The 21,869-nt window shown below is 39.4% G+C and overlaps 1 protein-coding gene across 1 annotated transcript in view; it reads right to left on the bottom strand.

Moving 5' to 3' along the window:
• The window catches only part of LOC115214882 (DBH-like monooxygenase protein 1), a 46,611-nt gene that overhangs the window by 16,359 nt on the left and 8,383 nt on the right, over positions 1 to 21,869 (bottom strand). The window contains exons 4-5 of the mRNA XM_036505628.1: positions 9,774 to 9,857; positions 6,377 to 6,559 (exon numbers count right to left, since the gene is read on the bottom strand). Of these exons, the coding sequence (XP_036361521.1) occupies positions 6,377 to 6,559; positions 9,774 to 9,857 (267 nt within the window). The remainder of the gene's footprint in view (positions 1 to 6,376; positions 6,560 to 9,773; positions 9,858 to 21,869) is intronic.

Raw genomic sequence — 21,869 nt, forward strand, 5'->3', positions numbered from 1 at the left:
GCTAGAGAAACGAGGGAACCAAAGCTGTTCAATGGGCCCGCGTGGAGGGGGAGCAGCGTGGTAACAAAACCACAATTCGGCCATTGACGGACCAAGACGGACACAAGGTGAGCGATGCTAGGCAGATGCATGAGGCCTTTTGCCAGCACTTTTCTCGGTTGTTCAAGGTGACGGGTAGGTCAGAGATGGTGGTCGACTTCAAACCCTACCTCGACGGCTTGCCGTACCTCTCGGCGGCCGGTGATGAGCACTTCGAAAGACCGATAACTTCAGCCGAAATTCAGGATGCCCTTGTCGGCTCCATGAGGCGCAAGTTACTCAGTTTTGAAGGTCTGCCCGACGAGCTTTACGTAAATATGCCAGACTTATACTCCGATCTCGAAGCGCTCTATTGCCAATCGCAGCAGAACGGGAGATCTGTGACGCAGATATGGAAAGACGAAAACAAGAGGGACGCACTTCAGGTCCATACTGTTCAACAGAGTTTAAGATTTTGGTCAAAGTGTTAGCGAAGAGGTTGGCGCTTGTCAACGAGGATTTGGTTGGGGAGGCACACAAGCTTGCGCAATCCTAACCAGGTCCATATACGACAACCTCCACCTTATGCGATACATCATAGAAAGGGTAGGGTGTAAACCTGGATTCGGTAGGGCTCTCATCAATCGAAAACATTCGACAGGGTCGACCATACGGTACCTGGAGGTTGTCATCAATGCAACTAGCTTCCGCCCCGTCTTCAGCAACTGTCTTCGGCCCCGTCTTCAGAAGCTGAGTCGCCGCAATGCACAGCGGCATCTCGGTGGTCAAAGTTAATGGCCACCTCTTGGAACCGATTCAAATTACGAGATCAGTCCATCAAGGGATCCTTCTCTCCTCCCTTCTGTACTTATTGACTCTTGAGCCTTTACTGCGGATCTGGAGCTGCTGCAGGGCATCCCACTCAAACCGGGATGTGGAAGGGCTGTGTCGGATTATGCGGATGACATCATCGTGATACTGTAGGATACCTCAGAAATCGAGTTGGTGGGCATATTATTGGAAGAATATGAAAAGTTGACGGGGGCAAATTTTAACCCGGATAAGTCGGTGGGCTGAAGAGGCAAGTCCATGTTGTCCTACAGCGTCGTGGGTCGCTGGACCAGAAAAGTTGCTCGGGGTTTGGTTCGGACCAGCTCTCCATATGGTGATGAGCAGGGTAGGCAGTGTCACTGGAAATAGGCTGCGAAGAAACTGTCACTGAAAGGTCGGGTGGCGGTGGCGATTGCATATATAGCGTCTGTCATCTACAACCCCCTGACTGTTGTGCCTTGCCTCCGTTCGCGCCTCACCAAGCTGGAGTGCGTCCTCTTCAAATTCTTGTTGAGGGGACAGGTTCCTTTGGGAAGGCTGTCCATCTGCTGCTTGCACCTTCTACGCGGAGGGCTGGACATGCCGTAGCTAATGATGCGTAGACATGCGCTGAGGCTGCGGCATCTCCAGATATTCTGCTTAAACGGTGAAGAGGTGTGGTCGCCGTTTGTCAAACGGGCCTTTCCGCAACTCATCTTGACTGAGCTACAGTCCTGGGCCAAGAAGAGACCCAGACAGGGTAACTGACATCTGGAATGCTGCCAGGCACTCACTGCCCTCTATCAGGCGGGCAATATCAGTCCTTAAATTTTTTATTTTATAACTGGTGAAAGAAAAAGACAGAAAAAAGACGGAAAAATGGGGGAAAAAAAAAATAACGGAAATGAATAGTTAATCAAACAGTTGTGTGTAAATTCTATGATTTTCTCCTGTCATTTTATTAATTCCTCCAAGGCCTGATGTTAATAACCTGCAAACATATTTCTCCTCATGCATTTTGAGAAGTGAAAGTGAAGCAGATTCAGAATATTTTCTGAGAATCTGCACTTTCAAGTCTTTTTCAAAATTGCAGCCGTTTGAAGCAAAATTTTAAGCAAGTTCTGTCGAACTATTGTTATTGTGCCTGACGTAATATCTGTGTCCATTAAATGTTTTGTTTAATTATTCTGTTGTAAAACCAATATAAATCAAGTTGTGTTTCGTGCATTCTGCTGCGAACACCAAATAGGAATCCCTACATGACCCACCCTCTGTATAAATCATAACATTTCTGTTATGAATACTGATGGAATTCACTTGACACATGTTGCAAGTCTCTTTGAGTTTTTTTTAATAAAGGTTTGGGCCTGCTCGATGATTAGTATTTAACAGCTACGGTATTATAACTGTAATAATGTAGCATAATAATTTGCTCTAAAATAGGGCTTACTTCTCTTGCAGCTGTTTTTCAAGGTACAGCGTGCAGATACTCCAGTGTTAGTTATCATGGAGCCAGAAATAGAGATCAATAATTCTCTTATATTCTTATTCCATCTGAAGGCTACAATAGGTGGGTGAGGAAATATCTGTTTCAAACGAAGATATTTTCCCACCATATGCTGGTAACTTCCATGCAACACTTTCGGAATGTCAGCGAAATTTCGGTGCTAGTTAATCACTAAAGGAATTCCTCACATATTGTATTGTGCTTGCTAAAATTATGCGTGAGAATTTGACTATCCTTGTTAATCTTAGCTATTTCGTTTGCTATTTCTTTTATTAACGTCACTCCCTGGAGGATTGAATAAAATGATAGGAGAATATCATCAAATTTACACGAAACATTTTCATTAAATATTCTGCTTCTTTTTTCCTTTTTTTCTTCCTTTTCTCCGTCTTTCTCTGTTCGCCTGTTATAAAATTGAAACTTAAAGACTGATGATGTCATTCCATCAACGTGTGGACGCTGGTTGCTCTCGTTCATACTTTAGATTTGAATTTCTATAATTTTGATGTGATCATCATTACTTGTCGGGCTCTGTTCTATCTGTTTATCCTTTCCTACAGCTGTTTTTTTATAGCCTGAGGAGACGCTTACGCTGATTCATAATTAACGACTTTGTGAATTTTACTTCTATGTTTGTTATTTCGTCTCCGTCCTCGGTTATAGCCGGTCTGTTCTGGTGTGTGTTATTTTACCTGTTGTTGTTTCTGTGTTTCTATGGTTGAAGGAAGATTGGAAGCGACGAGAGATGATGTCACGTCAGCGAGTGGGAAGAAAAGCTTTTCCCTGCGTTTGGTTTTTTCCTGGGGATGCGAGCAATGACAGAGGCCAATCGTAAACAGAGAGAGGTTGTGTGAACACGGGTGAAGAATTGATCAATCTGCCAGCGGTATCTGATCGCAAGTCGAGGTAAAAGCAAGTTTATTTACGTGCCTTCAAACTACAAGCTATTTCAGCATGTTGTTACCAGTGGTGAGGATACGTGCGAGAATTAGATTTTTAAATAAATTTTGTTGTTCTTGTTCTTCGTTTGCAATGGCCACAAAAAATCAGAATCAGAAATGACGTGTTGAGACCGTTCACCGGGGAAGGTGATGTGGTAGCCTAGATAAAGAAGGTGTGATTTGTGGCGAAGCTGCAGCAAATAAAAGATGTGGCAAACCTTGTGCCGTTGTATTTAGAGGGTAATGCACTGAATCTCTACCTGGAGAGGGATGACCAAGGGAAAGCGGAAAAATACTGAAGGGCGGCTGAAGGACGCGTGCACCGATGGAAGTTTTAAAGCCTATAGCAAGCTCGGGACGGACCAGTGAGCAGATAGATAATTACGTGAGCGAGATTAGGAGAGCGAGATTAGCAGGGTTTACTGGAGCAGCGATGGAGTGGATGGTGACCGGTTTCCCTGAACATATCTTTGTACGTCTGCTGCAGATGCCAGACATCGAAACGATGTCGGTAGGAGAGGTGATTGATAAGTTGCGTGTGTAATACTGTACACTTCGAATAACATAACCACTCTGCGTTTTCTTCCTGATTTTATAGTATAGTAAGGTTTTTATAGTATATGTTCTCTATGTGGTGTGAATAATATCTTTCATTATTGAATTGTTTAAGAGAGGTTTTTCTCTAAATTATAAACATATATATATATATATATATATGCGTGTGTGTGTGTGTGTGTGTGTGTGTGTATAATATTGTTATTATTCTTTAGTATAAGTAAAAAGTTATCATTTATCATTTACCAAAAATACAAAACCAACTTTTCATTTTACTCTCTCTCTCTTTCTCTCTTCTCTCTCTCTTTCTTTCTCTCTCTCTCTTTCTTTCTCTCTCGCTCTCTCCCTCTCTCTCTATATATATATATATCAATCTTTCTCTCGCATTCTTTCTCTCTATTTATCAGTCTATTATTTGTCTTTTTATGTGTATGTCTATCTGTCTATGTGTGTGTGTTTGTCAGTCTGTCTATCTAGAATTCATGTGCAGATATACACACACATACACATCACAAAGACACATTCACACACTCGTGAATGTGTAAATTTGCTATAAAACATCTGAAATATACAGATGACATCAAGCAGTACCTCGAAATAATGAGGACAGATCCTGTACACTATAGATCTTTATTGCAATCAGACCTGGACACAATGCAGCAATGGATCATATGCTGGCAACTCAAGCTGGCTGTGGACAAATGCACCACCATACATTTTGGGAGGAAAAATCCAGCGTCTACTTACTGCCTCCACAAAATTAATCCCAAAAAGTCTTCTTGTGAACGTGACCTGGGCATTATTGTCGACAGCGATTTAAATTGGACAAAACATATTGCTAAAATTGCCAAGAAGGCTGGGGGTGTCTTGGCATTACTTACCAAGTCCTTTGTGAGCCACTCTCCGGCTATCTATCTGAGGCTTTATATAGCTATGTAGTTGCCTCACCTGGAATTTGCATCACCGGTCTGGAACCCCTATCTTGCCCAGAATATTAATCATCTGGAAACCGTTCAGCGACATGCAACCAAGAGAATACCCTCCAACAGGAATTTGCCATATTCTGAACGCCTTACTTCCCTGGGCATAGATACATTGAAACTTCGACGTCTGGGAACTGACTTGGCAGTCACCCATAAAATTATTAACCATTGTACTAACAATTACTCTAAGCACCTTTTCAAACTCCACCTGTCTAACACCCGTGGACATGTTTACAAAGTCAGAAAACAGCACAGCTCCCATGACTTTCGGAAACAGTTTTTTCACGTTAAGATTTGCTGAAGTATGGAACAAACTGCCGGCATCAGTTGTTAGTTGTCGGAGCACTGTATCCTTCAAAACTTTCATGCTTCCTGAGATTCGCCAACACTTCACCTGATTTTCTCCCCTCCATACACATGCATGCATGTATCTGACTCATACACATTTCCTGACATTTGTACATTACTGTATATGCTTTACACGCACTTTTGACAGGTTGTGGTGCACCTGAGCAGTGTATACAATAATTTCATTATTATTATTATTGTTATTATTATTATTATTATTATTATTATTATTATTATTATTATTATTATTATTATGAGAAATCTGCATCGAATTTATTCGCATTTTGATTGTTAGAAATATTCTCAAAGTGTCAAAAATGTTGAAGTGTAAGATGGATTTTTGGAAAGCTCATTTCAACATATAAGGACACCTTGGATCACCAGAATGAATGTAAATTTGTCTATTTTCCAAAGAAGCTTAAAACCTCAAGTAAGTGGTCCCTGTATCATTACAAATGCTCCAGCGGTGCATATGTACCTACCTTGGATCAAACATCTCCAAAATGCCTTAGCCAGATAAAAGTCGTTCTTACAAACTAAACGTATTACACTGCACTTGTGTAACGTATCACTTCAATGTTGTCGGGCAATATCAACAATATAGAAAAGTCACCATTAAAGTTACCCGAGTAACAACAAGGGATATTAACCTATTTAAAGAACTCACAAATTCAAGAAAATATATCTAGTAGTCGTCTTGTGAAACCAGTGGTGTTTTATGGGGACAGGCGTCAGTTTGGATACAGGCAGTTCTGTTAAGACTGCTGTTAGTGTTAGAATATAATTGTAGGTATATCAACGGAGAAAATGTCTGCCTTAAACTTTAATTTTTTTTCCTTACATCTCACTAACATATACCCCTTTATTTTTTTATAGTATCTTCGCCTTAATCATTACACAATTGAACTTAAGACAGCCAGTATTTTATCAAGTCGCATTCTATTTAACTGATTATCAAAGATTTATAGATATCGGACTTCATTTAAAAGAAGACTATCCGACTCCTCGACAAATATTCACTCACCATCCTGTTACAGTCACTGACCTGCAAATGCACTCTTTGCTGTGTATTTTATCAAGGTTACCACAGCATACTTTCGTCTAACTGCATACATTTTCTACTCCACAACCACTCGGATATTTCAACTTTGATCGAAGAAATTGGAACAGTACCAAAAGGATTTTTACAAATATTATGTTGTAATGTAACTTACCTCGCCTCCAACTGCCCATCCGAAAACAACTTCGGTACAGTAGCGCCAGTGAATCAACATACTTCCTAAATAGCATTCTCCTTCATGTCTATTATTATTTCCTTTCTCAGTGTTTCCGTAGCAGCCATATACTATCATATGGTGAACAAAGTCTTTATGTCCTTTTTGGATGTCAGGAGAAAACTGAAAGAAATTAAAATTCTTAATCTTGAAGGAATTTTATTAATATTGATTTTTACAAATGTTTACTACCTAGTTCTCTCGCATCCGAATTTTTGGTTAAAAAATGCAAATTTTTCTAAGATAAGGGCAACTCTATTTTGTTGAAATAATATTTTTCTGTTTGTATTTGAAAGAGTTTCAATGGATTAAACTGATATTCTTTAAGGTCGAAACTTGTCCGTTGATTTCACCATTTTATGTTGATGACCAGATGCAGATGCACATCCTCTAAATTTTCTATTTTGTCCAGAATTTTCGTCCAGCGGATCTTCTTGGAGTTATACCTTTTTTAGTTGCTATTAGTTTTGAACACTCCTAGAAGGAAAACTTCTCTTTTCGTAACTTGCATTATCTAAATTAGTCATAAATTTCTACATTACACATTATAATACGAAGAGCACCCAGACATCTGCCTAAACGGTAGAAGGGAAAATTTTAATCCCTGCCCGCATGAAAGGAAAGAAAGTACATCCAATCATACCATGCGTGCCTCAGCATACTTATAATCATCAGTTCCCCAGCTTCGGCCCTCTAATCATCTATACCTGAGAATCCAGAAAAGAGTTTGATCAGAACATACTCAGGCGCACTTTTACCATCAATTTTTCACATTTTTTAATGCATTTTTGGCATATATAAGGGAAGTAACTCTCTAAAAATTTATTATTAAATCTCAGAACGTAAAAAGCTACAGTAACACCCCACCTCCTTTGTGGTTAGCCATATTGAGATGGCTATTATACTTTACATCTCTAAAAATGCTTATATAGTTATTTCCCTCATAAGCCCGAGCAACGCCGGGCGATACTGCTAGTATATATATATATATATATATATGGGTACAGGACGTCACAAAGCGTAAACAACATGAAATACGAAGACAAACTTTGGTATGCGAACAACGAGAGAAACAAATGGAAAACAGGAGAAGTAACACAAAGAACCACCCTTCATCAGTTGTCGGCTGTTCATCTACTCCTCACTTCGAGCATTTAACGATTTTTAGTGCTCTCAAATTTAAATCTAATGAAATCTCTGTGCTGATGACGGGAATGTTAGAATAGGGACGTATTTCTAGCATCTCTATATCTGACTAACCCAGAAATGCGTTCACGAGTAATCTAATTTCGAGTGATCTTTCGTTATTTTCCCCTCTATGCCTACATGAATTGTTTTTGAGTATACATTGTCTGGGAGACTCTTCTTATAGTAGAAGAAATAGCTAATTTTTTTGGCTGCTATTTCTAAAAGTTTGGTATGTGATAAAGCAGAACCCTAATTATATAAAGTAATGTTTAAATTTACCGTAACTGGTCCTTTTACATATTGGACACTGCTTGGTAAAATTATTAATTACTAATTAATTAATAATTTTGCCCTTTATTATTATTATTGACAATATAATTCTCTCCCTGATAATAAACTACAGATCCTTCTGAAGGAATTTGTTGCTCTATAACTCAGGTGGGTGGACAGGGGAGGATGCAAAGCCTCATTCGTACATTTTGAATTCGTTAGTAATGGATGTCGAAGTTGATTCGTCTGAGGTTACTCAAATCAGTTGGGTATCTCTCTTTACTCTTTTACGTGTTTCAGTCGTTTGACTGCGGCCATGCTGGAGCACCGCCTTTAGTCGAGCAATTCGACCCCGGGACTTATTCTTTGTAAGCCCAGTACTTATTCTATCGGTCTCTTTTGCCGAACCGCTAAGTGACGGAGACGTAAACACACCAGCATCGGTTGTCAAGCAATGCTAGGGGTACAAACACAGACACACAAATACATACACATGCATACATATATATACATATATACGACAGGCTTCTTTCAGTTTCCGTCTACCAAATCCACTCACAAGGCATTGGTCGGCCCGGGGCTATAGCAGAAGACACTTGCCCAAGATGCCACGCAGTGGGACTGAACCCGGACCCATGTGGTTGGTTAGCAAGCCACCTACCACACAGCCACTCCTGCGCCTATGTTCGATTTGGTATGTTCGATTTTTATTGCTCTCAAATTTAAATTTAATGAAATCTCTGTGCTGATGACGGGAATGTTAGAATAGGTATGTATTTCTAGCATCTCTATATCTGACTAACCCAGAAACGCGTTCACGAGTAATCTAATATCGAGTGATCTTTCGTTATTTTTCCCTCTATGCCTACGTGAATTGTTTTTGAGTATACATTATCTGGGAGATTCTTCTTACAGTAGAAGAAATAGCTAATTTTTTTTTTTTGCTGAACCCTATTTATATAAAGTATATATATATATATTATATATATATATATATATATATATATATATATATATATATATATATATATATGGTGGTTGTCTACTCCTTATGCAGAATCTCACCAGCTCATGTACCTACCTCTTAGATCCATCATGGCGTCTGATGTGGCTTTTTAAACCGGACAATGTGTTGAAAAGACACCCACATATATTGCATATTTGATTTGGACCAGCAAGTGCTGCAATTAAGTTCTGATCTTTGTGGATCATAAAATGTTTTTCGAGGACTCCATTAGATTTGCAGACATTATGGCAAATATGGCATTGAAAGGTGTGCACAGACATTTAGGCAGAATAGTTGGTGGAGGTTGGTTTCTTATAGGTCCGCAAATGAGATTTGAACCCAGCTAAAGGAAGGCATGGTCTGTCACAAACTATGCACATATAAAGGTCATTGTGATTCACCGGTGAACTGGTGTGGTCGTCTCTGATGAGACTCGTCTTCCTGCAGCTCGTCTCATTGACATGTTGCAATATAGGATGAAGCACCGGACCTCGGCCTTCGGCATCTAGATTATTGCCAGCTGGAAACGGCCATCGACAAGAAAAGAACTCTACATTTCTATGGAGTATTAATTATATAAAGGGTTAGGTTGAAAACAAGATGATCTAATTTCGGCTGAAAAGTGTTTTATACGGGGTCTGGAGGGTCAGTGATGACCTAAGGTTAAAGAACAGCAGTGTATGAAGGAGGTGATGTTAATGAAAGTTGTCAGTCATCTTAACTATGTGATCGAGTGCTCAGCATTTATCAAATTAATGTTAGATCTTCATTAGCTGACATTTTAGAAAGGTTGTAAGAAGAGAAAGGAGGTGCAAGCAAATACATGGAACTTATAATGAAAATATCGAATAGGTAAAGAAACAAAATACATACCGCAATAGCATGTACTTGCTCGTCAAGTTGTGGTGTTTCAAACGATTTACACCAATAAGTAGTTTCTGAGTTTGGAATTCGAGTCTGAAATCAATTTTAAAAACAGTTATAATTGCAATAAATGGTTATAATAAAATAATGATGAAAACCTCATTAAAGGGTTTTTAGTTGAAGAAACCGACCCCAGAACTTATTCTTTGTAAGCTTAGTAATTATTATATCGTTCTCTTTTGCCGACACAGCTAGGTTACGGAGACGCAAACACACCAACATCGTCTGTCAAGCAATGGTGATGGGGCAACCACAGACACAAAGACAAACGCATAAATACAAACACACACATATATATACGAAAGGCTTCTTTCAGTATCCGTCAAATAGATCCACTCACAAAAGCTTTTGTCGACCCGAGGCTGTAGTAGAAGACACTTGTCTAATGTACCACACAGAGGGACTGAACCCGGAACCATGTGGTTGAGAAGTAAGCTTCTTACCATACAGCTTCAACTGTGCCTATATATATATATATATATATATATATAGGCACAGTTGAAGCTGTGTGGTGAAAAACGTGCTTTCGAACCACATGGTTCCGGGTTTAGCCCCAAAGCGGGGAAACTTGGGCAAGTGTCTTCTACTACAGCGTCGGGCTGACCAAAGCCTTGTGGGTCGATCTGAAAGAAGCTTGTCCTATATATATATATATATAGGAGTGGCTGTGTGGTAAGTAGCTTGCTAACCAACCACATGGTTCCGGGTTCAGTCCCACTGCGTGGCATCTTGGGCAAGTGTCTTCTGCTATAGCTCCGGGCCGACCAATGCCTTGTGAGTGGATTTGGTAGACGGAAACTGAAAGAAGTCTGTCGTATATATGTATATATATAAGTGTGTGTGTATATGTTTGTGTGTCTGTGTTTGTCCCCCTAGCATTGCTTGACAACCGATGCTGGTGTGTTTACGTCCCCGTCACTTAGCGGTTCGGCAAAAGAGACCGATAGAATAAGTACTGGGCTTACAAAGAATAAGTCCCGGGGTCGATTTGTTCGACTAAAGGCGGTGCTCCAGCATGGCCGCAGTCAAATGACTGAAACAAGTAAAAGAGTAAAAGAGAATATATATATATACATATATATATATATATATTATATATTATATATATATATATATATATATATATAGATAGATAGATAGATGATAGATAGATAGATAGATAGATAGATAGATAGATAGATAGATAGATAGATAGATAGATAGATAGATATACGATAAGCTTCTTTCAGTCTCCGTCTACCAGATCGACCCACAAGGCTTTGGTCAGCCTATATATATATATATATATATATATATATATATATATATATATATATATATAATATATATAATAGTGTACATTTAAACACAAGAGAAAACTGCCTTCACAGGCAGTTTTTACACGCTAGAAGAAGTAGTCAAAACGACCAAAACCACATTTAAGAGCAATCTTCAAAAGGAATGAGAAATAAAAACTTTTACCTTGTTATTTTATTCCGGTTAGACCTAGGTTTCAAAATCATTTTGGCAAATAAAATAATTTACTAGGACAAAATTTCTCATCAGTGACCGCGCCATATCACTAACATATAATTAAGAGACGAAGAATACGTGTTTCATCGTTATACATTATAATTTTTCAAATTCACCGCGCAAGCGCAGTTTCAATCGGCATGCTAGGCCACTGGTAGTGAAATTTAAAAACAAAACAAAAAAAAACTCACTAAAGAACATAAAGAACATTCCCCACCTTCGAAACGAGGGACAACAGATGGAAGAAATGTTCTTTATATTTCTGTTCCGTTTCTCTATTTGTTTCTTTTGTTGTTTGAAAAAAAGTTCGTTTTCTGTGTTTTTGTTTTTTATGTTCTCGTTTCTCATTTTGATGACGTTATTTTGATGTTCTGTACCCATATATGTTTGTATATGTACATATATATGTAGGTATGTACATATATGTATGTATATATGCATATGTTATTCATATTATTATACGATCGAATGCCACGCATCCATTTTCAAGTAAGTTTTATATATATATATATACGTATTTTCGGATCCGACAGGGAGAGACGTGTATCGTCTTTGCTCTGTTTAAAAAGCAGAAAGTGTGCATAAATCGGTGAAATAATCTACTGAAAGTCACAAATTCAACTCATAAAGCCCACTACAACACTTCGGCTACAAATATATTAATCAAAAACGTAATATACTTTGCCTGAAGCCAAACAGTAAAAATTTTTTCTTTTGACCGAAAACGCACATGGCGAAAAAAAATCCACTGTAGAAGGAAAAAGAAACATCTCCTGGAAAATAACCACGAAAAAAACCCACGAAAAATCCAGACCACATCGTTGGATTAAGTATCCCTTTCATCTTCTATTTCATATTTTGTTTATTATCCTATTTTATATAATCTAAGCCCACATCTCCGTTAAAGTCTACGATCGCTTTTTTTTTGTTTGTTTACATTTCAATAACTGTCTCGAACTTGGCTTCAAAATTAAATAACCCTTTCTTCACACTTTAAAATATATATATATTTTAATATATTTTCACTCATTTTCTTTCTTTTTTTTCCACCTTCCTTCTCTCCCCGTCTGTGTATATGTGTATGTGTGTGCACGTGTATGTATGTGTGTGTGCGTGTATGTATATATGTATGCGTATATATGCATGGACGTGAACTTTCACGAACTTTATATAGATAACTAATCTTTCCCCTCTTTCTTACCTCTTTCAGATACTCCATCTTCTAATTAGCCTTAAGATTAAATAACGTTTAATACTGTTTATCGTTAATAATTTTTCAGATACTCTATCTTCTAATTAGCCTAAGAATAAACAACGTTTATTACCCACACTTTAACATCTAATTTTTTACCCACACTCTAATATCTTTCTAATTAGCCTTTTTACCCACATTTTAAATATTTGTTAATATATTTTCAGATACTCTATCCTCTAATTAGCCTTAAGATTAAATAACGTTTCACCCACACTTTAATATATTTTTGGATGCTCTACCTTCTAATTAGCCTCAAGATTAAATAACGATTATTACCCACACTTTAATATAATTGTAATATTGTTAACATATTTTCAGATACTCTATCCTCTAATTAGCCTTAAGATTAAATAACGTTTTACCCACACTTTAACTTTAACTTTTTCACCCACACTTTAATATATTTTTGGATGCTCTACCTTCTAATTAGCCTCAAGATTAAATAACGATTATTAACCACACTTTAATATAATTGTAATATTGTTAACATATTTTCAGATACTCTATCCTCTAATTAGCCTTAAGATTAATAACGTTTTTACCCACACTTTAACTTTTTCACCCACACTTAATATATTTTTGAATACTCTACCTCTAATTAGCCCCAAGATTAAATAACGATTATTACCCACACTTTAATATAATTGTAATATTGTTAACATATTTTCAGATACTCTATCTCCTAATTAGCCTAAGATTAAATAACGTTTTTACCCACAAACTTTAATATTGTTAATATTAATAATACTCTATCCCATAATTAGCCTTAAGATTAAATATCTTCTTGTCTTCTCTCGAACATAGTTAAATAGATAAACAAATAGACAGATCATCCAGCATGTCCAGAGCATGGAGACCTGACGAGCTGGATTTATTCGTACAAGCATGGGAGTGCGCCGGCGGAGATAGCCCTAGCGAGGTGATTGCGGCTGCGCTGAAGAGCAGAGGCTACAAGAGGACAGCGGCTCAGATGGAGCGAAAGAGACGGGAATTCGTGCGCTCATATGCGCTTGTATGGTCGCACATTGGCGCACTTGATGCCATCTTTGAGAACGAGCGAGGCAAAGATGACATGAATGGAGACGATGAAAGAAGTCACCCCCACCTGGTGGATGCCCGGGAGGAGGTTTTGAATGAGAAACCTGCCCGGGAAGTGAACCCAGGTGCAAGTTCTCCAACCGGCAGCAAAGGCCATGGAGACGGAGAACCCGGTGAAGAGGTAGAGGGAGGAGGAAGAACTAAAAGAAGGGCTGGTAGAGCTAAAGGAAAAGCTCAAGCAGGACCAAAGGGTGAAAAAACTAGGAATAGAAGTGGAACCGCAAAAGATGGAAACGGACAGCGCACACAGGTGTGTAGGTTCTACCTGAGAGGTTCCTGCTGGCATGGAAAGGAAGGTGCAGGCTGCCGCTTTGCACATCGGGGACCCTGCCACAGAGACACGAGGCAGATGTACAAACCATCAACACAAGGAAAAGGGATGGACCACGCACCATTTGCCCCAAAGCGGAGGTACGCAGATGTTGTGCGTGCCAGAAACCACCAACATGATGTTGTCGAAAGGGCAGCTGCTGAGCAACAATCTTTTTTGTGCATGGCACAAAAGATTGTACAGCAGCTGACCTGGCTTCATCAAACCCAAGCCCGCAGGTGGGACTACCCACTATATACTAGACCACCACCACAGCAAACAGACCCAGGATGGACACCACCGGCAACAACGTACACCTCACCTCGATGCTCCTACTGAACATCAGAGGACTGCAAACACTCAGTAACAGGACAAAAATCCCGTTCCTGAGAGATTTTGTTGCATGCAATCAAGCCTTATGCATAGCACTAACGGAAACGCACCTGAAACCGGATATAGCAGATGCGGAGTTACACATACCACAGTATGCTGTACTACGGACCGACAGGAAAGAAAGGAGTCATGGAGGTGTTGCTATGTACATCCGTGAGGACCTCACACCCCAGGTCCTCTTATCATACTCAAACTCGGTGTGTGACACACTAATTGTACATATTAGGCAACTTGATGTAGTTGTGTGTGCTACATACCGCCCTCCAGATGCCCCAAGCCATGTGGGCAAGTTTGAAGACTGCCTTATAAAAATAGAGAAGTTCTAACCACATTAGAACAACACATAAGTGTACTTCTTATGGGAGACTTCAATCTGCCAAATGTCAGATGGCCCGAGGGCCTTTCTCTCCCAGGAATGACAAGATGTGAACGAGGACAGGCGAGGTCCCTCCTGAACCTCATCAACACCCTGTACATGGAGCAGGTAATACTCCAACCAACCAGGGTAGGTAACACACTGGATCTCTGCTTCACAAATGACATGGATCTCATCCATAATGTGAAAGTGACACCGACACTACTCTCGGATCACAACATGATAGAGCTGACCATGTACGGGCCAAAAGAGAGCACGGACATGCAGCCTACAAGAAACCCCCAGAATCTTTCCAGCTTGAACTACCATAAGGCAAACTGGAAACAAATTGAGAAAGAGATCCTCAAACAAAACTGGCCTAAATGTCTCTCCTCGCCAGACATCGACGTGAAACTTCAACAATTCATGTCTGTAATGCAAGCCATATGCTACAAATATGTCCCAGAGAGAAAGGCCACTGTACACAAGAACAAAATCCCCAGAGAGAGGAAAATTCTAATGAGGCGGCGTACAAAATTTTCAAATCGCCTAAACAAACAGATTGAAAGCAGTGAAAAGTCCCGCCAAAAAATAAAACTGTTGGAAATCGAAAAATGTCTGAAACTCTCCCATGAAAAGGAAAGAGCAGACAAAGAAGCCTGGGCTATAGACAACATAAAATCTAACCCCAGAGCTTTCTACAGGTATGCCAAAGAAACGGCTACGGTGCACTGTAGAATAGGGCCACTCCTCGAAAAGGATGGCACACTTACAGGAAAACCAATGAGGGTAAGTGAAATACTGAATGAGCAATTCAAGAGTGTTTTCACTCCACCCCTTGGGCATCTCCAAATCACCAATCCAACTGACTTTTTTACCACTGCAGATATAAAATCAGAGGCGGCGACGATAGATTACATCGATATAAAGGAAGACGATGTAATCAAGGCTATAGATGAAATGAAAACAGACTCAGCTACTGGCCCCGATGGATTCCCGGCAATCCTCCTAAAAGCATGTAAGAGAGTCCTAGCAAGACCACTGCAGTTCCTCTTTCAGAGCTTCCTTGCAGCTGGCAAACTTCCAAGAAAACTGAAGGAAGGTAAAATATGCCCCATTCATAAAGGAGGTAGCAGAGCGGAAGCCAAGAACTATAGACCTATCTCTCTGACCTCACACATCAGCAAGGTCATGGAACGAATAGTCAGAAGGAAGCTGATCACCTTCCTTGAAGAAAATGACTTGCTGCCCGACACCCAACATGGTTTCCGACCAGGGAGAAGCTGTTTAACTCAGCTCCTACAACACTATGACTGGGTGCTGAAACGGCTGCTCAACCACTCAAATGTGGAAGTGATATATCTCGACTTTGCAAAGGCCTTTGATAAAGTCGATCATGGAATGATATGTCACAAACTGCGTGATCTCAACATAGTTGGAAAACTGGGAGAATGGCTTCATGACTTTCTGAAAGATAGAAGTCAGGTGGTAGTGGCCAATGGGGCCACTTCCATTAACACGCAAATAGTGAGCGGTGTTCCGCAGGGCACTGTTCTGGGATCACTACTGTTCATAATGGCCCTCTCAGACATGCCCTCAGCCACGCAGAGAGCCACGATCACAAGTTATGCAGATGACACAAAAGTCTCACAGGCAATACAGAACCCTGAGGACACTAAACACCTGCAATGTGAGCTAGACAAAATATACAAGTGGGCCGAAAAGAAGAGCATGCAGTTCAATGCTGAAAAGTTTCAAGCTCTATACTATCAGCATGCAAAACTAAATGCAATACCCAATGAATACACTGGACCCGGAGGAATAGCAATCCCAGAGGCACAATCAGTGCGTGACCTAGGTATTTACATGAGTGATGACGCGACCTTTCGTGTACATGTTGCTAAATTGGCAATGAAATGTAGACGACTGGCCGGATGGATCCTCAGAACCTTTAGAACAAGAGAACAAGAAACCATGATGGTCCCCTAGAGGACACTTGTCCTAAGCCACGTTGACTACTGCTCTCAGTTATGGTCACCATCCAGTGTCAACTTGATCACAGAGCTCGAGGCGATCCAACGTAGCTACACGAAGAAGATAGCGTTTATGCAGAATGTAAGCTACTGGGGAAGACTCAGGAAATTAACATTATATTCCCTGGAGCGTAGGCGGGAAAGATATGCCATAATATACATCTGGAAGATCCTGGAGGGAAGTGTCCTGAACTTTGGCATCGAGTGTTACGCAAATGCCAGAACTGGGCGCCACTGCGTGGTGCCTAGGACTCCAAACTTGCCATCAAGATGTAGGACAAGGTTCTGTGATAGCCTGGGCTTCCGAGGCCCACAGCTCTTCAATATCCTCCCGAAGAACCTGAGAGACCTGCATGGGGTGGATACAGATGTCTTTAAAATGAAGCTGGATCTCTTCCTGTCAGGTGTCCCAGATGAACCAACTTCACGGCAGGAGGGGCAGATGAGGGCAGCTGCATCGAACTCTCTCATGCACCAAATAGCAGCTGCTAGAAAGCCTTCATGAAGTGAAACCAAGTAGCAACACCAAATGGCGGTGCCCCAGCATGGCCACAGCTCATAAGCTGAAACTGGAAAAATCAAAAATCAATCAATCAAATCAAATATATTGTTTGTTCCTTCTCGAGCCATGCCTGGCTAATAGGGCTGGTTTCCCGATTTCCTTGGCGTATAGGTTCCCCACCTGAACGGGACACCGGTCCGTCGCAGATGAGCTGCAAGATGCAGGAGGTAAAGAGTGAGAGAAAGTTGTGGTGAAAGAGTCAGCAGAAGTTCACCATTACCTTCTGTCGGAGCCGCGTGGAGCTTCGGTGTTAAACTCACCCATGGAGCTTAGATGTCAATTTTACACATCGCCCGGTCAGAGATTCGAACCCACGATCCCTCGACCGCGAGTCCGCTGCTTTAACCACTAGGCCATGTGCTTCCACACACACGTGTACATTTAAATACAAGAAGTATTCGTCATAGGATTCCTGACACGCTAGAAGGAACAGCCAAAGTCCACACAACTATTAGAGTCCAGAAGATAGATGGCAATTTTTTTACTTTTCATTCCCTTCGACGTTCTATCCCAAATAGTGGTTTGGACTTTGGCTGTTCCTTCTAGCGTGCCAGGAATCCTATGACGGATACCTCTTATGTGTTTAAATGTACACCGTATTTATATGAATAATATATAGTGTATTGACTAATTTTTTTACACGCTAGGCCACTGGTAGTAAAAAATTATAAAATCTTTATAACCCTCATATTACGCTAAATTATGTATTTTCAGCGAGGACTCCATAATAATATTCCGGGATTCGAGCTCACAACCACACGATCGTAAGCTCGACGCTCTAACCACTGAGCCATGCGCCTTCACCTTTATTTATATATATATATATATATATATATATATTATGTAATAAAATAGAACATAATGCATATATAAAACTATATGTACGTACATACCTCTACATGTACATATACACGCATATATGTGTACAGGACACCAAAAAGTCGTCGAACACATAGAGAGACGAAAAACATAGACACAAACCAAGGAACAGGACAAGCAAAAAGGAAAAAAAGATACAGGACAATAAGCACAACGAAAAATCCCCTTCTTCAGTCGCTAAGGTTTCATCTACTCTATGTTTCGAAGGATAAAAGCGAGACGACTTATACTTCGAAGAAACTTCCTTCCTGCGAAAAGCAAATCAATTAAAATTCTGAGATCTTTTCGCAGAGGGGTAAAAAATGGTTTAAAAAAAGCAAGACGGTAACGACAGTACAAACATAAACAGTAAAAAAAAAAAAAAAAAAAATTATATAAACAGTTGAAAAATAAAATATAACAGTGAGAGACAGGACAAGGAGAACAAGATAAGAAGGGCTTTTACGCCAGACGAAAAAAGTAATGCAAACGCTGGATTATAGTGGACGACGAGAGAGAAAGAATGTCGACCAGTGGCCTTAGAAGGCGGGCGAGAAAAGACAGGATAGCAGTTACGACGGAAGTATCGTCGCAGATGGACGACGGGAATGGGGGAGGAGGAGCAAGAGGAAGAGAGAGAGAAGGGGAATGGTGCGAGGAGACCATGAAGAATGGTGAGGGAGAGAGAGAGAATGAAGAATGAGAGAGAGAGGAAGAGACAAGTTAATTGAGGAAAAAGGACGAAAAAGGGAATGGGAGAGAAAGAAAGAAAGATGCAGAGTCGCGTGAGAGTTAATATCAAGGCTAACTTGATAAACAGAACAATCTTACTTAATAGGGTGCGTGCGTTTAGTCGTATAATATGTTAATAAAATAGAACATATGCATATATATAAACATATATGTACGTACCTACCTCTACATGTACATATACACGCATATATGTGTACAGGACACCAAAAAGACGTCGAACACATAGAGAGACGAAAAACATAGACACAAACCAAGGAACAGGACAAGCAAAAAGGAAAAAAAGATACAGGACAATAAGCACAACGAAAAATCCCCTTCTTCAGTCGCTAAGGTTTCATCTACTCTACGTTTCGAAGGATAAAAGCGAGACGTATACTTCGAAGAAACTTCCTTCCTGCGAAAAGCAAATCAATTAAAATTCTGAGATCTTTTCGCAGAGCGGTAAAAAATGGTAAAAAAAGCAAGACGGTAACGACAGTACAAACATATAAACAGTAAAAAAAAAAAAAAAATTATATATAAACAGTTGAAAAATAAATATATAACAGTGAGAGACAGGGCAAGGAGAACAAGATAAGAAGGGCTGTTTACGCCAGACGAAAAAAGTAATGCAAACGCTGGATTATAGTGGACGACGAGAGAGAAAGAATGACGACCAGTGGCCTTAGAAGGCGGGCGAGAAAAGACAGGATAGCAGTTACGACGGAAGTATCGTCGCAGATGGACGACGGGAATGGGGGAGGAGGAGCAAGAGGAAGAGAGAGAAGAAGGGGAATAGTGCGAGGAGACCATGAAGAATGGGCGGAGGAGAGAGAGAGAGAAAGAAGAAGAGAGAGAGAGGAAGAGACAAGTTAAGTGAGGGAAAAAGGACGAAAAAGGGAATGGGAGAGAAAGAAAGAAAGATGTAGAGTCGCGTGAGAGTTAATATCAAGGCTAACTTGATAAACAGAACAATCTTACTTAATAGGGTGCGTGCGTTTAGTCGTATAATATGTTAATAATAAAATAGAACATATGCATATATATAACATATATGTACGTACCTACCTCTACATGTACATATACAAGCATATATATATTATATATATATATATATATATATATATATATATAAACTATATATATATATATATATATATATATAACATATATATATACATATATATATATATATACATATATATGTATATATTATATAACATTATATATACATATATATATACATATATATTATATATATATATATATATATATATATATATATATATATATATAGTGGCTATATTTTTGAATTGGATTAATTTTAAATCGAATTAATTTTAATATTGCCGATTTTATTATTATCGATTTAACGATATAGTCACGAAACGCGTGTAGTCAATTTAATGTTTATTTAATTTAATGATTGTTAGAATAATGTTTATCATAATATATTTAAATTTTTCTAGATGAATTAATATATCTTTCACTGTCAATCGAATTACTTAATAGAGGTTATTTCTCTTAATTACACACACACACACACACACACACACATATATATATATATATATACATATATATTTATTTATTAACGGTCAATTCAGGAATGTGTACCACCTCATGTGAAAATGTGTGCGTGTGTGTGTGTGTATGTGTGTGTGTGTGTGTGCGTGCGTTCGTGGGTGTTAGTGTGTGCGTGTTTAGGTACATGTGTATATGTATCTATGTGTGTGCGTGTGTATACTTCTTTAACTTGCTAGCTAGATTATAGATTTCAGAATTCGGCACAATAAAATTATGCGAAAGAAAAACAAAATTCAAAGATAAAACAAGTACTTTCATGCCTTCTGCAACATTGAGGCAGTATTAATCAACTGATATATATTTCATAATGCTTATTATGGGGTCCTCGCTGAAAAATACATAATTTAGCGTAAAATGTTTCCAAAAATTTATCAAAACAGTTCTATATCTAGAAGCAACTTTATATTGAGGGCTGGAACGTACAATTTCCTCTAAGTTAGACTGGCTTATTGTCCCAGCAGACAAAATGAAAAAAAAAAAAGCGTTGCCGCTGAGGGAGATGCGCTGGAATTTGTCTGTAGATTAGTGTTCAAAGATTGATACCCACAATGAGTTTTGAATACAGAAACCAAAAAGTTGGAACCATAATGGATATGCTATGTTAACCTCCCCACACCAAAATTCTACTGCCTCCATTAGTTGATAGTACGAGTAAACAGGTGTAGATATATATTTCTATTATCGAAATAGTAACTGAATTTTTTAAAAAATAGCTATATTCATTTGTTTTGTTTCAGTTATGGTTTGTATGACAAGAATAGTTCCAATCTGATCTTACTCGACTGGAGGGGACAGTCGATTAGAACGACCACAGTAGGCAACTGGTACTTAATTTAATGACCCGAAAGGATGAAAGGCAAAGTCAATCTCGGTGGAATTTGAAATCAGAACGCAACGACAGACGAAATACTTATTTCTTTACTACCCACAGGGGGCTAGACACAGAGGGGATAAACAAGGACAGAAAAACGGATTAAGTCGATTACATCGATCCAGTGCATAACTGGTACTTATTTAATGGACCCCGAAAGGATGAAAGGCAAAGTCGACCTCGGCGGAATTTGAACTCAGAACGTAACGGTAGACGAAACACCAACTTCTTTACTACCCACAAGGGGCTAAACACAGGGAGGACAAACAAGGACAGACAAACGGATTAAGTCGATTATATCGACCCCAGTGCGTAACTGGTACTTATTTATCGACCTCGAAAGGATGAAAGGCAAAGTCGTACTCGGCGGAATCTGAACTCAGGACGTAACGGCAGACGAAATACCGCCAAGCATTTCACCTGACGTGCTAACGACTCTGCCAGCTCGCCGCCTTCTTCCTCAAAAATATTTTTCCGAC

The sequence above is a fragment of the Octopus sinensis genome, linkage group LG8 (genome assembly GCF_006345805.1).
Source record: "Octopus sinensis linkage group LG8, ASM634580v1, whole genome shotgun sequence".
NCBI classification, from domain to species: domain Eukaryota; kingdom Metazoa; phylum Mollusca; class Cephalopoda; order Octopoda; family Octopodidae; genus Octopus; species Octopus sinensis.